Consider the following 17,327-nt stretch of genomic DNA (forward strand, 5'->3'; position numbering starts at 1 on the left):
CCTCGGCCCCCCCCACCGCAGTGTCAGAAATGGGGCGGTTGGAACCAATGATGAGCTCTAGAGCCTCGGGCAATTTGACTCGGACTAAATTTCCTTATGGGTGAGAGGAGGCAGCAATTCTTGCGTCACAAACAGTGGTGATAATAGGAGTGGTAAGGCGACTGGCACGGTTCCCGGCACCGTTGGATTAGTTGGAGAGGGGTAAAATTAGCGTATTCCTGTTGAGGCTTTTATTTTTTTATTTTTATTTCTTTTTAAAGATTTTATTTATCTACTCATGAAAGATACAGAGATAGAGAGAGGCAGAGACACAGGCAGAGAGAGAAGCAGGCTCCATGCAGGGAGCCTGTAGAAAAGCTGATTTGGTGTATTTCCCCACCTCAAAACTGTCAAAAATTAAAAGCTAGAGATTTTGTTTTATTTACTCATGAGAGCTACAGAGAGAGAGAGAGAGAGAGAGAGAGACAGAGGCAGGCTCCACGCGGGGAGCTCGATCCCCGATCTCCAGGATCACGCCCTGGGCTGCAGGCGGCGCTAAACCACTGAGCCACCGGGGCTGCCCCAAACTTAGTATGTTTTTGAGGTTTATCCATGTCATAGTATAGATCAGAATTTCATTATTTTTTAGGGCTGAATAATAATCTGTACAGATATAGCACATACTGTTGATTCATTCACCTATTGATGAACACTCGGTTTGTTTCCACTTTTGGACTATTGTGAATACTGCAATGAAAATTGTCCAACTAAAAGAAAAAAATACACTCCAGGATTACTCCAGAATAAGTGTATCACAGGATCATGCCCTGGGAAGAAGGCAGGCGCTAAACCACTGAGCCACCCAGGGATCCCCTGTTGAGGCTTTTAGATGGGTAGAGTTAGAAATAATAAAAGTGTAAATGTTGGCTTTTAGAGTGTTCTGTTCATTTTGTTTTTTTTCCCGTTTTTATCCTGATCTTTTCTGTTTGCAAGCATTTTCCCCATGGTGGCAGTCTTACTGGTTGCCATTACTTACTTACATTAATCTTATACGTAAAGGTTATTTTACCAGCAAAAGTGGATTTGGGAAGAGAGAATTGCAGTTGGGGACACACAAGCTATGGCAAAACTACAGGCGAGTCCAGTAAAGGGGAGGAACTTACTTTATGGAGAAGGAAATTGAGAGTTCTTTTGCAAAATTCATTGGGGGGGGGATCAAGATTCTTCCTGGAGTTGCTGGGGTAGTTGATTTCTTGAACATTGTGCTTCTCACATCTTTTCCCCCTTAGGGCCTGTAATTGATTATTCTTTCCTGTTGACCTTCTTTTGGGAGCTATAATTGGGCATCTGCTAGTGTCTGTAACTGACAATTCTTCCTGGAAGGGACATTGGTCCCTCTTAGCCTCCTAACTACTTTAGTGAAGTCTCCCCTGTAGTAATTTTCACATTATTAGCTCCCAGGTTTTAAATGGCTGCTCCATTAGAGTTTTAACAGTTTTGTATCACTAATAATGAGGAACTGAATGTTCCCACAACTTAAGCTTTTCCTCCTTTTTTTTTTTTTTAATTTTTATTTATTTGTGATAGTCACACATTGAGAGAGAGAGAGAGAGAGGTGGAGACATAGGCAGAGAGAGAAGCAGGCTCCATGCACCGGGAGCCCAATGTGGGATTCGATCCCGGGTCTCCAGGATCGCGCCCTGGGCCAAAGGCAGGTGCTAAACCGCTGCGCCACCCAGGGATCCCTCCTCCTAACTTTTTTATCCTCCCCACAAAACACACATGCCCTAATGTAAGTAGCATTAGTGAATCTTTGCTATACGTTGTCAAATACAATTGGTCTAATTTAAAACAGCCAAAAATGAACATGTTCATTTGGTTACCTATTTACTATTTATTTGTCTCACTTGTTGGAAACTTTTGGCGCTCCCTTTTCCTAATTGTATTCTTTTGGCAACTTAATCTCTCCTGGCATCTTTCCTCATCTGGAAGGAAGCTGAAATAACATCTACCTCAGAGTTGCATTATATATGTAATGCACTGAAAACAGGACCTGCCACCTATATTCCAATGCCTACGTTTCTTGACCACTACCAGGTATTGAATGGGTGATGTTAACTGGGACTGCCTCTTAAAGTTTCTTCTAATTGGAAATAGCAATTCATTCTTTTCTTACAAAAATTAGTGACATAGGGCAGCCCCGGGGGCGCAGCAGTTTAGCGCAGCCTGCAGCCCAGGGCATGATGCTGGAGTCCCTGGAGTCCCTGGATGGAGTCCCACGTCTGGCTCTCTGTATGGTGCTTGCTTCTCCCTCTGCCTGTGTCTCTGCCTTTCTCTCTGTCTCTATGAATAAATAATCTTAAAAAAAAAAAACATGAGTAATCTTTATTAAAATAAAAACAACAAAAATTAGTGACATAAAAGTGGCAAGGGGTATTTTATGAATTGGCATGACTGGTCCCATTTATGGAGATGAAGGCTTTTATTCTAATTTTGTATGGCCTGTTTGGCTGTTCTTTTTGTTTATATAGCCTTAAGAAGTCTCTGTATACTCATGTGTTTTTCTTTTGAGGCTTTTCAATTTCATCCCCCCACCTTTAGAAATTTGCAATTAGACCTTATTGTGTCTTAAAATATTTACTACATCTATTTATGGCATATGAATGCCAAGCCTTTTTCCAGTTGCTAAACTAATTTTGACACCATTTATTAAATCACTCTTCTTGGGCTTTATGATACCATATGGTAATTTTTTTTAGGGTCTGAACAAATTGTTCAGGATTACTTCATAGAGGACTAATACATTTTATTATTCCTCAGGACTAATACCCTGTAGTTTCTTTTTTTTTTTTTTTTTACCCTGTAGTTTCTTGCAAGAATTTTTTGTATCTTTTCCCTGCAAATCATTATAAAATCTTTTATAGTGCTGAATCTATAAATTAATGTGAGAAGACATTTTTATACTAGTTCTTCCCATCCAGAAACATTCACTCATGCTAGACACTGGGATACTGTCATGGGTCAGACTCACTTTGGGCAGGAAACATAACACAGGGGAGCATCTAAGTCCAATATTATAGATGGCAGGGTTCATACTTGAGGGCTTATCTGAACTAGGCAGCTGGTTCAAGAAAGGCCCATTAGGTAAGAAAATTCCAAACTGGTAGATTCCAGGACCTCTGGTTTGCTGTGACCAGACCAGCTACTGTTGGGGAGATTCTGGGAGAGAAGAGACAGGAGAGGTCACCCTAAGAAGGGTGAATAATGCCGGCTTCACAATAGGGACCTCTAAAGGAATTTTAGAAAGATCTCTTGGCTGTTATGAGAAAAGGAAGCAGGCAAAGTGACTTGTCTAGGTTATCACCAAAGTAGGCCAGAGTACAGATTAAAAGTGCTCCAACTATAGTGTAAGCAGAGCAGAAGGGCATATGGGATAAAATAGATGTCAACGTTAGACTGAACAAGATTGGGGTGTGAAGACAAAGTAAGGCAGCTATAACTTCTGAGCTCCAAAGGAGACAAGCATACCCTCAGAACTCCCTCTGTGACTCGACATCACCATTCCTTGGAGGTCTCCTGGAACTGCTTCCATGCTTTCCAACCCTTTTCCCATCACAGCACAAGCTGACAATGGGACTCTTAGATACCAGCTGGGAAGCTCCAGCTTATATGGTACAATTTCAAAGATATATATGATAGACCACATTATGGTCAGAATGTTGGTGTCTTTCCCTACCAGACCCATCATAGAGGGCAATGGCCAATGAAACGAACAAACATGTCATTTCGAACAAAATCTTTAGAAGCTCTTGTGTTTTTCAACTTGTCCTTTCCTCTGCCGCGGAGCCAGCATGTGGCAGCTCACCCATCGTGGATGTGAAACACAAATGAGAGAGAAACCATTATTGCAGTGAGTCACTGAAGTTGTGCAGGTTATGGTGACACCATATTAGCCAGTGATAGCTGACTGATGGAGCAGACAAAATCATTCTTCTGGCACACCTTTTATACAGTTGTCATAGTCCATTAAGAATAGTCAATTATAGGGATCCCTGGGTGGCGCAGCGGTTTGGCGCCTGCCTTTGGCCCAGGGCGCGATCCCGGAGACCCGGGATCGAATCCCACGTCGGGCTCCCTGCATGGAGCCTGCTTCTCCCTCTGCCTATGTCTCTGCCTCTCTCTCAATCTCTCTGTGACTATCATAAATAAATAAAAATTAAAAAAAAAAAAAAGAATAGTCAATTATATCAACAGTGGTATATATTTAATAATTTTCAGAATATAAGCTGCATAGCTTTTTAGAATAAAAAGTGATATAACCTCAGGTACATGCTTTAGGACACTTGGTTAAACAACAAGCAATCTGTGTCTTTGATGACCACCTCAAAAATGTGGCAAACTTCACAGTGTAACTTGAAAACAGATGTGGAGATAGACAATTATACATCATGGCATATTGTCTACAAAAGAACATTCTGACAACTTAAATAGAACACAGCACACAATTTCAAGTATTCAAGCAGTGTTTTTTCTGGCCAAGTAAAAACTGTCTAAAAACCGCTGATGTATTTTGACTTGGGGGGGGGGGGGGGGGCGGGGTGGAATGTAGCTGCTTATTTTTCCTAAAGACAGCATTTTTTTTTTTCCAGAATGGGACTGGCTCAGTCCAGCTTAAAAGCATTGGAGGAACAGCTCTTCCTCTTGTTAAGAAAAAAAAAAAAAAAAAAAAAAGAAAACCTTAAGAAATAAATACAACAACAGGGGTGGGCTGTGGCACTAGGAGGATGAAATAATCAAAGGGAAAATCAGCTTCCCATCATTGCATAGTCTCCTGAAGCAGCAAATGTGAAAGACAACATGGAAAAGCTACTTCATTTTCCCATCACCCAAGGGTCAGGGTCATTCTGACCACCTGGGCCCCATGACTGGTTGCTTTCTGAGAACCCCTATAATGCAACCTACCTACCCCCTCCAAAAGAAGGTATTTCCCGTCACATGAAGCACAATGAGAAAAGATACACACTCAGGACTCCACAAAGCTGCAGTTGTCTCAGCCTCTTGATAGTACTTGGATACACATTATGGGCTTGGCAAGGTGGAGCCTTAGAGCAGAGTCAGAAGGGGAGCTGCCTTTAGTCCTTTGTCCAAAGGACTGGGACAATCCTAATTCTAGCAGCTGCTATCGGTAGGTGTCCAGGGCTCCTGCAAGAGGAAAGAAGTAGCTGGTCCCAGGTCTCCTCTTAGGCCAGGGCTTCCGACATCAGACACTTGCTGCTGCTATTCCTTCACTGACCCAGATTTCTTACAACTGTAACCCAGGCAAAGCAGGGAGCCCCAGGCTTGCTCTAGCTCTGAAAGCACATTATAAAATAAAATGTACATTGTAATAAAAACTTTCTGTAGCTAATAAGTGAATTTTTATCAATCAGATCAAAAGCACTTGTCCAAAAGAGGGAGCACCTAGCCAGAGACGCCACAGTCTGACCGTGGTTTAAAGTCTCACTTTAGATTGTTCCTTCTCTACAGGTGATCGGAGGCTGCCACCAACTCAAACCACTGCCTCAGAGCATCGCTGAGTGTCTCAGGGAGGGCATTCACATCGCGAAGAATGATGTAGAATGGGAATGGGAACTCTTCCATGTATGATCGGATTTCGGGCATCTCTCCAGGTCCTTTAAATATTGGCACTTTAATATCCAAGATAGAATCCTGTCAACAGAAAACATTTTGATATAAAAGAAAAACCAAACCAGTATCCTTGGCTAGCTTTTCTCTGATCTCTTTTGCTAACAGTTTTTACGTCTCCTATAATCTAACTCCTCCATATAAAATTAGCTTTTATTACTAAGGAACAATTTTCAGAACTCTTACTGAGGCGGCAGATCTCTTTCTGAGCACTCTTTGAGGGAATATGGGCATTAAAAGGGAGAAAAGGGCAGACAAGAAAACCCAAATTTCCTATAAGGAAATTATCCCATTTTCTACATGGAGTAATTCACAAGTCTTCCAACTTGTTATCCAGGCCTTAATGTGACTTGTAGAGACAATGCTTCCCCTGGAACAGAACTGCCCTGTGGGTATCTTTCACTTAGCAACTGCTGCACCTTGCTCTGAGAAGGGCACTGCTGGGATAGAAGTAATTGGAATGGGCTGGGGCTGATCTACAGTTTCAAGTGGATAAGGCCCATTATCAAGGCTGCAGTACCTACAAGGAGACAGTGCAGAGGGAAAGGATGACTCACGAGGGTAGGAGTTGGCACAGAAAGGGTAATCTCTGGAATCTGAATTCTGGCTTTCCTACTCATTACCTATAATAATCTGTGTTTATGTCTTTCACTGCAAAGTGGGAATAATGATCCCTACCTCACTGGGTTATTCACCAAAAAAAAGTGCCTAGAAGAGTGACCCAACTTTTCTGTTATGTACATTATGAACATTAGGGGTGATGATGGTGTGACTTAGGCCATATTTCATCAGATAGGACAGGCTGAAGGGAATCCCCACTTTAACCCCAGAAAAGCAACTTTTTGTAATACTTACCCGTGAACTGGGATTGTCCAATACAACAAAAATGACAAAGATGTTAGCATTCCGGGCGGCCTGGACGGCTGCCAGTACTCTGTCTTTACCCTCGAGGAAAAGGCCACGTCCATCAGAGACCACCAGGAGGAGTTGTGCGGTTTCTAAAGTAGAACATATAGTAGGAGAGGAAGCAGGGAACAAAACAAAAATCCCACTTTTAACAACTCAAATCTACTTGAAGACAAATTAGTGTAGCCTTTCTCTATACTATTAACCAAAGAGATGTCCAAAACCGATGAATTCTGGACATAAACAAAAGGGACCTAAGTCTATTACTTCAGACCCTCCAGTGGGACACAAGGCTGCACAAAGACATATGAAGCTTCTGTCAATAAAACAATTTCTCAAAAAAAAAAAAAAAAAAAATTTCTCTGTCACATTAGATTAATTTCATTATAGCAATAACAAAACATATTTATGGCTATAAAGTATAAACATGGCAGTACTGAGGGGTGCCTGGGTTGCTTAGTTGATTAAGCATCCTACTCTTGGGCAGCCCCGGTGGCCCAGCGGTTTAGTACCGCCTTCAGCCTGGGGTGTGATCCTGGAGACCCAGGATCAAGTCCCAAGTCAGGCTCCCTGCATGGAGCCTGCTTCTCCCTCTGCCTGTGTCTCTGCCTCTCTCTCTCTGTCTGATATGAATAAATGAATAAAATCTTAAAAAAAAAAAAAAAAAAAAGCATCCTACTCTTGATTTCAGCTCAGATTATGATCTCAGGGTCGTGAGATAAAGCCCCATTTTGGGCTCCACACTGGCATGGAGCCTGCTTAAGATTCCGTCTGGTCATGAGTATAGTGGGATGAAGCAAGCAGCTTGTGAATGTACGTAACAGAAAAGTATTTTGTTAATAAAAATTAAAAACTGCAGCTCACCTGGACTGGTGTTCTGTGAGGGCTGCTGAGCAGCTGCAAACATGCTGGCTACAGACTCCAGAAACTAAACCAGAACCAGAGACAGGCCGTTAGAAAACTACTGAAATTCTCTTCTTTGTTGCAGAGACTGAAATTACTCCTAACTCTTAAGTGATAATCAAATAACCTTCTCAGATATATAGGCAATCACAGTGCCCCTTCAAGCCACCTGTACTGGGGACCGATGACTCGCACTGCTGGCATCTATCCTTGGGTAGTGGCATTCTCCAGCACAGACCTGCATCTCTAGCATACACGCTATTAGTGTTCTCTAACACACCCTAGAGGAAAAAAAAACACTTCCCCTGGGGGATAAACATAAGACATCAAAAATGCCCCCAAATGAACAAAACAGTTGTCTTCTTTCGGAAGAAAATAATTGAGTAGAAAAAGGCAAGAAAACATACAATCTCTAGTGCAACATAATAAAAATAGGTTAAATCAAGGCAGATATGAAGAGGACAGAATTATCATCCTATGCTGTTTTGAACTTATGTCATCGTGAGCAAGTCATTGGTTTATTTTACATTATTTCTTCTCTAAACTAAATGGGGGAGAAAAATTGGCTGAATTAAGAGTACAGGAAGATGGTTTATTTTTGCAAAAGTCCCTAATCTCTCAAAAAACAGGGAGCAAGAGAATTAGTGACACAAAGTCAAGCAATCTTTGGGGAACTGAGAAAAAGAAGTCATGCCCTATTTGCTAATGGGTGCAAAGAAGTTTTTATTCCCATGGTAAATAGGCTGAAGTCTAGAACTATTCCGCACTGGAAATTTTACCTGTCCTAAAACCGTACTGGGGAGGAGAGAATGCTAAAAATTATGTCTCTGGGGCCCCTGGGTGGCTGAGTCAGTTGAGGTTCTGCCTTAGCCTCAAGTCATAATCCCACGGTTCTGAGATCAAATTCCAGGTAGGGCTTCCTGCTTAGCTTCTCTCTCTCTCTCTCTCTCTCTCTCTCTCTCTCTATCTGGCCCTTCCCTCACTCATGCTCGCTCAATCAAATAAATGAATAAGACCTTAAAAAAAAAAACCCTTTTCTAATTAAAAAAATAAAAATTATGTCTTCCCACACCTGCTTAAGAATGACTGTGCAGAGGATCTTTGATGTTGTCAGCATACCTGAGCAATCTTGGTTTTCTTCTGTTGGAATTTGCAAAGTCGCAGAATCTGGGACCCCGAGGAGTCACTGAACTGTTCATGGAATGGATGTAACAGCTTTACGGACTCTCCAAAACTAGAGAGAGTAAAATGAAATACAGTGGGAGTTATTTTTTGTGTGATCAATGTAACAATAGTTTGATTTTCCTACTGGAATTAAAAGGCACCCTTACCTGCACACAGCAATCTGACCCACTTCCAGGAGTGTAAGAGCATTTCCAATCACAGCCAAAGATTCAAATGCCAGCTATGAAATAGAAAGTTAAGGGTTGAAGCAATCAGAATATCCTCTAGATCAATGCCTCTCACCTTTTATTATACCAAGAGTCCCAAGGAAAATGGTATTTTTGCATGGCCCACAGGGAATATCACCATGGCTATTCACAATCAAGCCAGAGGCCATAGTGACTCAGACCCTGTCAAGTATCACAAATCCTGAAACCCAGAATCTATTACACTAGTAGCAAAGGTCTTCTCTAGACATCATCTAATAAAAGTGATCCTAAGAGATTTGGTCCATAAAATTTTTAGAATTTTTCCCTTTGGAGGGTGGGGTTAGAGAGTAGGGCAGGAAGACTACATAAAAAGTAATCTCTTACGGCTACAAGATTCTAAAAACCAATTTATTTTAACCCATATGTAAATGATATCATAATTTTAGAATTTAAATCTCACTAAAAAGGTGATACTTATAGCAGCTAACATCTACTGAACACATATCAAGTGCTAGGCATTAAACTGAGTACATACTTCATTTTAATTTTCACAACTCTGCATATAATAGATACTATTTCAATTCTCATTTTTCAGAAGATGAAACTGACAGCAAATAAATCACCCAACATCATTAGGAAAAAGTGAGGAGCCTGGATTTGAACCTTTTTCAAGAGAACATATGTAGAGATTTAGGTTGTTCATTGATTCATTCTAGGTAATAGCATCAATGCAAAAACCATCAGTCTTCAGTGTCCATAATGGTGATATCCTAATTCAGGCCCTTAAGCCATATGTATATATACTAGGGGCACCTGGGTGGCTCAGATTGTTAAGTGTCTGCCTTTGGCTCAGGTTATGATCTCTATGTCCTGGGATGGAGCCCTGCATCGGGTTCCCTGCTCAGTAGAGAAGTCTGCTTCTCTCCCTCCACTGCCCCTCCCTCCCACTTGTGCTTGTGCTTGCTTTTCTAATGAATCTTTTTTTTTTTTCCTAATGAATCTTAAAAAACAAAAAACCCTTGTGACTAAGAGAGCACTAACTCCAGATAATTTCAGACTTAGAGAAATATACTGAACACTTAAAAAAAAAAAATCAATGATAGATATGTTGTTGTACAAGGTCATAAAAGATAGTTTAACAGTACGTCGCATTTTGTGGAAAATAAACATTGTCATAGTTACTCTTCTGTGGCTAGACAGGAGCATAGCAAGGTTAAAAAGAACAAGTGGGGTCCCTAGGTGGCTTGGTGGTTTAGCGCCTGCCTTCGGCCCAGGGCGTGATCCTGGAGACCTGGGATCAAGTCCCGCATCAGGCTCCCTGCATGAAGCCTGCTTCCCCCTCTGCCTGTGTCTCTGCCTGCCCCCCCATCCCGTGTGTGTGTCTCTCATGAATGAATGAATGAATGAATGAATGAATGAATAAATAAACAAACTTAAAAGGTCTCCAACAGTAAGGGACCAAATTATTTTGAGACATCCTAAATCTGCCTTTTTAACTTCTTTTAAAAATTTGAGGTCTTCTCAAACATGATATCACATTCTAAGAACAGTAATTGGTATTTCAAAGTGCTTTTTGCCAGAACAATATTTTAATCTTCTAGGTGGCCATGAAGCATGGCTTGGGGTCAATTTCTCATTAAACTAGCACTGTGCTTCCTTACCTGTTTGGTATGGTTGTCCACCATGCTAGAAGAGTCATCGATAGCCAAACAAATCTGATACTGGCGTTTACTGGGCTTGGTCCTTCGAAGCCAAATCTTGTCTTTCCGAAATTGACTAGCAATGTATGGAATGACCTTCCTCATGTTTAGCCGCTTCCCGGTTCGATAGTCTCCTCTATTAAATTTACCCAAATGAGGCAAAGATTAGTTAACAACTGCTCATCCTCTGATAACTTTTTTTAAAGAATAAAATTACATTGTAATACTTCATAAACAAGAATACCAAATAACCAGTAACCTGGCACACTCAAGTGTCACTGTCAATTGAGAATTGAGGGCAGTCAGAAAAACTGGATATGTATTTGGCAATAATAATTAGGTCCTTCCAGGTAAGCTAAGACACATTTTAAAAATTAGAAAAATATGTTTGTGCTGATTAAATCTTGGATTCTTTTCTGTTCTGAAATTGTCAGTTTGGATAAATCTTTGAAAAGATCTAAGTGAGTAACACATGCAGCAAGCCTACACACCCATCATCTAAAGGCTCAGCCAATTTTCCCATCAGATGTTAATAAATCAAAGGAACTGTAGTCATACCAAACTTAAAAGACACCTTTTAGAGGTAACATGAAAAAAGGTATAGAATAACATACTGGTGCCTATGCAGCACAAATGGACACCACAAGCCAGTACTGTAAGTGGTTAAGGGCCGAGCTCAATAGAAAGGGTGACAATGCCATCTTTTCAGGGCACTATGAGTGAGTCTAATGGAGAAGACTTACTTCAGCTTGGCTGCCTGGGTAGGCTCTAATATGAGGCGAAGCTGTTCACACAACTGCTGTGAAAGAGGCGCAGTTAAGGCCAGGTAACTCTGCCACATCTCAGCTGCAGCCTTTTCCTGTGACAATAACATGGAAGTTACCCGTAGAACGTCAGAGCCAGCCAAAGTCATTACAGCAAGAGGACACTTGAAGCAGAGCAGTACAAAATGACCTGCATGAACCTGGTCCACAGAAGCTAACTCAAAAGCTTCTCTTAGCAAGCTGCCATCTAGTTCATATCCTTAAAAATGTCTCCTCTTCTACCAAACCCACAACCCTCGGTTCCAAATGAGAAAGGATGAAAATGGCAGAAAATATTGGAATTCATGCCCAAATCAACACTTTATTCTCACTACTTATGAAGCCTATAACCTGTACGCTTCATGTGGCTAGGGAGCTGTGGATGGATATTATGGTGCTATGAGATCCAGCCACATAATCATGGGCTCTCGGAGTCATGTTTCAAAAGCAAAAGCAATGAGTGCAAATCTCTCAACAGTGTGCTTATTGCCTAGACACAAAGCTCCAACTATGGCAGAGCCCTCCTACAGGTCTGTAGTGGGAATGAGGATAGTGGCCGCAAAATATAAACATGTACACATACAGTAAATTTAGGATGCCAAGTCATTAAAAATGAAGCTTCTGACTTAATGCTGACACATTATGTCAGCCAGCAACATTCCAGGTGGCCTATTCTGATAATGACACATTTTGCCTCATTTTTCAACCAATGTCTTATCTGTTTTATCTATTATATACAGTAAGTAGTGGAAATGAAAGGAAATAAACAGGGACGTCTGGATGGCTCAGCAGCTGAGCATATGCCTGAGCCAAAGCTCAGGTCCTGATCCTGGGATCCAGGATCGAGTCCCACCATCAGGCTCCTTGTGGGGAGCTTGCTTCTCCCTCTGCCTATGTCTATGCCTCTCTCTCTTTCTGTGTTTCTCATGAATAAATAAATAAAATATTTTTAAAAAGACTTTTTTAGGGACAGCCTGGGTGGCTCAGCAGTTTAGCGCTGCCTTTAGCCCAGGGCGTGATCCTGGAGACCCAGGATTGAGTCTCACCCACGTCAGGCTCTCTGCAGGGAGCCGGTTTCTCCCTCCGCCTGTGTCTCTGCCTCTCTCTCTCTCTCTCTGTCTCTCATGAAGAAATAAATAGTCTTTAAAAAAATAAAAAAATAAAAAGACTTTTCAGTTTAAAAAAAAAAGGAAATAAATACATCAGCTTCTCTGTTTTAATTAAGCTACATATCTAGTGGCAAAGTAGGCAGAAAGCAATGGATAGGCTTAGGCTTCAGACTAATTATAGCCTCCATATATACTCACTCTTGTACAAGGGTGATGGGTGCTAAGAACCTGTTAAGCTTGCTGTATCTATTTAAAAAAAAAAAAATCAAGGTATCTTATGAAAAGACCAGTGACTTACTTCTTCTGGGTTTCCAGACTCATGTGGCTGCCACATTTCCAGCTGTCTCTCCAGTTCCTGTCTTAGCTCGCTGATATCTTTTAAAAAGGGCTAAGAAGAAAAAGCCACAGGTAAGAGGCAGTCTAGGGTGAAATCACCAACTCATTATCACTGGCTGCCTTCTTCCCAGCAGTATGAACTCCAAATACATAACAAGAGAAACAAAACTTAAGCAAATTTAATGGCACAATAAGAAGATGCCAGACAGCTAGTCTTCTGCTTCCCATTTTGTAAGGACAAGATAAAGGAAATCTTACCATTTACAAGAAATATATCCAGCAAAATAAAAACCAAAGGTATTAATATCAGAATGTTCTTTGATTAATCGAGACTGCTATTAAATCAAATGATTAGGGAAAACAACTCCGTTAAATCTGTTTTCCCTAAGGATTCTTGCTACTTCACCAGCAAAAGCTATAAATTGTCCCTACAGGATTCTCACACAAGGATGCTGGACATGAGAAGAGTAGATCTGAGAACCTGAAGCTGGAGGACCAGACCCACCAGCACAGCCAGGTCAGGACAGATAATCCATCAGGACCCTGGGATTGACTGCTGGAAGAGTGTTATCTATTTAGAGAGAACTGTCACAAAGAGTTCTAAAAACTCTGATATACTCCCAACAATGAGATATTCCATGAAGTTCTAAACACAAACATTTAAAAGCAGTTTATAACTACATTTTGTTAACTTATTAAAGCAGTAATCTGTGAAAATTTTAGTACCTGGAAAACTGTGTCCATGAGGAACTGATGGGCTGTGTGAATGGTCGAATCTCGGCTTCTCTCTGGTTTCTCATTCTCTGTCTCCTCCTGTGATAGGTCAGTCCTGGGATCTTGGTCTTCTTCTGTTTTAACAGCTTGAGTCTCCACCTCCATCTCATCAAAGCCTATTTGCATTTAAGAGAGTTTTACTTACCATAATATTACAAAAAGACCCTTTGCAATTGCCTGCCAATCCTAATAATTACTCAAACCTCACTCCTTCACTCCCCAGAAAATTTCCACATGTTCTTTCTCTTTGGGTCAGTCACTGCCAATTCTTAGTCCACTAAGCTCCCCTCCTCCCCACTGCAATGTCAAAGGCGGCTGTTCTACAAAGAGAAGTAGGGGAGACTCCGAATTACCCTGATAAGCCTTGTAAAACTGTGTGATTCTTTAAACTACATGCATATAGACCTCGGATAAAATTAAAAACTAAAAGTCACATTCCATTCTAAAGATGAGAAAACTGAGGCAAAGAATATATACTCAACAAATATATTTCCTCAACCTATAATGTGAAGAAGAGGCAAAGTCTGGATTCTGAATTTTCATCAGAGCTATGCCATTCCCACTGTTATATAATGGCTGGGCAGTCATAGTTCTAAAACCCGAGAGGACAAGAAGGAGGCAGAAAAAAAAAAGGCCCTTGAATTGGGCAGGTTCTTTTGAATTTGCATTTATTCCACCACTGATAAAGTATTTTTTAATGTGTTAAATGTATGTCTTTTTTTCTTTTTTTTAATAAGTTGTCTAGTAATAATACTTGGGTCAACTATATGTAAGACATTTGATTACTTTTTCTTTTTTTTTTTTAATTTTTATTTATTTATGATAGTCACAGAGAGAGAGAGAGAGAGAGGCAGAGACATAGGCAGAGGGAGAAGCAGGCTCCATGCACTGGGAGCTGGGACTTGATCCCAGGTCTCCAGGATCGCGCCCTGGGCCAAAGGCAGGCGCTAAACCACTGCGCCACCCAGGGATCCCTGGTTACTTTTTCATATGCATTTTCCCCATTCTATTTCTTTAAATATTTTTACTGTATTTTATGCTAATAGTCTATATTTTTATATAATTGAAAACATTTCTCTAATAATCAAGAGTGTATCTTCTGATCATAGCTGAATTAAGTGTACTATTTTGTTTCCTACATATTTTTTAAAAAACTGATGGCCTGAAACTCAGGTTTCTGAGGTGTCCTTGAAGGATAGTGTCTACAACATCACTCCACTTTAAAATATATATATATATATATTATTTATTTTATTCATGAGAGACTGAGAGAGAGAAGAGAAAAGCAGAGACACAGGCAGAGGGAGAAGCAGGCTTCCTACAAGGGAAGGAGCCTAATGTGAGACTCAATTCTGGACCCCAGGATTATGCCCTGAGCCAAAGGGCATAATCACTTACTGAGCCACCTCAACCACTGAGCCACCCAGGTGTCCCACAACTCTACCTTTTGACTCGGAAGTGAAATATAGTGAAATTATCATAGGCAAATAAGTACCTAGGCCATGGTTTAGGATACGGGAAAACAAACCAGATCAGACTACAGAACACCAGAAGTGATTTCTCCAAGTCAGAAAGCTCAGAAGGGATTCGTTCACTGCAGGACTCACCCGGCGTGGTCCCTGACTTGACCTTCTCTGGTTTCAGCTGCTCTATGTCTGCTGCTCGGAGCTCCTCCTCCTTCTCTGTGTCCAGGAAGGTATCCTCCACCTCCTCTTCCTGATCCCTCCTGGAATCTTCTGTAGACTGTTGCTGCTGCTCCTTGCTGGCCACATCTGCCAATAAAGCATACAAATACATAGAAGCCTAGGTCTTTGCAGAACAAAGTAATCATGAGTGGGTGTAGTTTGTCCTTTTTAGCTTCCAAGGTTTTATTCATGCTGGTTCTCCCGCTGACCAACTATGTGACATGAACACAGTGCTTGGCTTTTCTGTGCCCCGGAAGCTCTACTGACCTACTGATGTCACTACCTATTCTCTACCACAAAAGTAGGATGCTTAACTAGGTTTTTACTGCTATTACAAGAGATTGAACTAGAAAAAACAGGCTGGACAGATGACTCAGCAGTTAATGGAATTATCCTCCATTAACCATTATGAGTGAAGAAACTATAATGATTAAGAGTATAACACAGGACACAGAAGAACCAACACTGAGACTAGCATTGTGATTTGGACAAGTTCTTAAACTTGTCTGGCTTCAGTATCCTCATCTATGAAGTGGAAATATCATAGCTCAGGGATGCCTGGGTGGCTCAGTGGTTGAGCACCTGCCTTCGGCCCAGGGAGTAATTCTGGAGTCCCGGGATCAAGTCCCACTTTGGGCTTCCTGCATGGAGCCTACTTCTCCCTGTGTCTCTGCTGCTCTGTTTGTCTCTCATGAATAAATAAATAAAATCTTAAAAAAATATATCATAGCTCATTAAGATTATTGGAAAAATTTCATGATCATTCAACAGACTCTGAAGAGTGGTACAAAGTAAAGGCTCAATTCATGGTAGCAATGATTATTACTGCTTTATTTTTCTAAAAAGTGAAGTCAGAAGAAAAGTAACTCATGGTAGAGCAATCATTTCTGAAACTATGTTCATGGGTAAGTATCATGAACACTAAATTTTGCATATTAGGAATAAAATACTAAAAAGTCACCCAGAGAACTAGAAGGAGAGACTAAGACTGGTCACTCCCTTGTGATTTTCTTCCTCTTTTCACTTATGAAAAAAACATACACTTCTAGTTCACACCTCCTGCCATTGCAGGAGTGACCTCACAGTGACCAAGAAGCAGTATGTCCAGTACTCAGAAACCCTGAAACTAGTGCTAGGTTTGGATGTGGCCAATGTTATCAAGGATATTAAAAGACTTATCCCAGACCCCGAAACCCTGAACACTTGCACTTGCTGCAGATATCGTTTTAGACCCAAACCAAACTGTATTCCTGCATAATTCTTATTAGAGAGAAAACAGTTCAAAAAAGCCATTCCCACCCCTAAGATGAATTTGTTTATCTGCTGGGCACACAGTCATACAGCCTAGTCTCACAGAGAACTCAGCAAAGGAGAAGCCTTCTCTGAACCATACCATACATCTGTGCATCATAGGGGTCACTGCCTTGCTTAATGTGCTCAAAGGCATCTGCGTCTTCTGCCTGCGGCTGGGGCTGGGCTGGCCCCTGCTCAGTGTGGTTCTCCATATCCACAGTCTTCAGCCGCTTATGCACATGCTCACTGTGATCACCCATGGAGCGTTCATTGTCGGCCTGTCCAGGTTTCCTCTTGAAACTCTGTGGGAAATAGGAAATTCACTAGAGTTTTGTCTATACTGGCAAAAAAGACTTAACATACCTAATAAAGTTAACCAGCCCCCTATGGATGGGCAACCACAGAAAAATGAAATTCAATGCAGCTGTTAAAAAGAATGGGCTGATCTCCAGACAAAAATATAGATCTGTATGATAGACTTTAGATCTGAAATAAAAGGAAAAAACACATCCATACTTAAGTTACATACACAAAAGTACATGTAAAACAAGAAAAAACTGTTGGCAACAATTTATTCTTATGTGGCTTAAAGACAGGAATAAGATGGAAGCTTTTTAGGGGATTGCTTTTTATATATGAATTTCATTTCATGTACATGAATTGTATCCCATTCAAAAAAAAAAAAAAACCAAAACCAAGAAACCCTAATTTTTAGGGTCACCTATGGGACTCAGTCAGCTGAACATCTGACTCTTGATTTTGGCTCAGGTCATGATCTCAG

At 41.0% G+C, this 17,327-nt stretch overlaps 1 protein-coding gene across 3 annotated transcripts in view; it reads right to left on the minus strand.

The window, feature by feature from the left end:
• Positions 1-4,221: 4,221 nt before the first annotated feature.
• The window catches only part of MDN1 (midasin AAA ATPase 1), a 166,430-nt gene continuing 153,324 nt past the window's right edge, over positions 4,222-17,327 (minus strand). For 2 of the 3 annotated variants that reach the window (XM_038554729.1, XM_038554731.1), the window contains exons 92-102: positions 16,647-16,848; positions 15,176-15,340; positions 13,521-13,684; positions 12,757-12,846; positions 11,290-11,405; positions 10,508-10,682; positions 8,805-8,878; positions 8,593-8,707; positions 7,435-7,498; positions 6,520-6,662; positions 4,222-5,688 (exon numbers count right to left, since the gene is read on the minus strand). In XM_038554729.1, coding sequence (XP_038410657.1) covers positions 5,500-5,688; positions 6,520-6,662; positions 7,435-7,498; positions 8,593-8,707; positions 8,805-8,878; positions 10,508-10,682; positions 11,290-11,405; positions 12,757-12,846; positions 13,521-13,684; positions 15,176-15,340; positions 16,647-16,848 — 1,497 coding nt within the window. In that variant the 3' untranslated portion in view covers positions 4,222-5,499. The remainder of the gene's footprint in view (positions 5,689-6,519; positions 6,663-7,434; positions 7,499-8,592; positions 8,708-8,804; positions 8,879-10,507; positions 10,683-11,289; positions 11,406-12,756; positions 12,847-13,520; positions 13,685-15,175; positions 15,341-16,646; positions 16,849-17,327) is intronic. The other variant, XM_038554730.1, reaches the window with a different exon arrangement.

The sequence above is a fragment of the Canis lupus genome, chromosome 12 (assembly GCF_011100685.1).
Source record: "Canis lupus familiaris isolate Mischka breed German Shepherd chromosome 12, alternate assembly UU_Cfam_GSD_1.0, whole genome shotgun sequence".
Taxonomy (NCBI): Eukaryota; Metazoa; Chordata; class Mammalia; order Carnivora; family Canidae; genus Canis; species Canis lupus.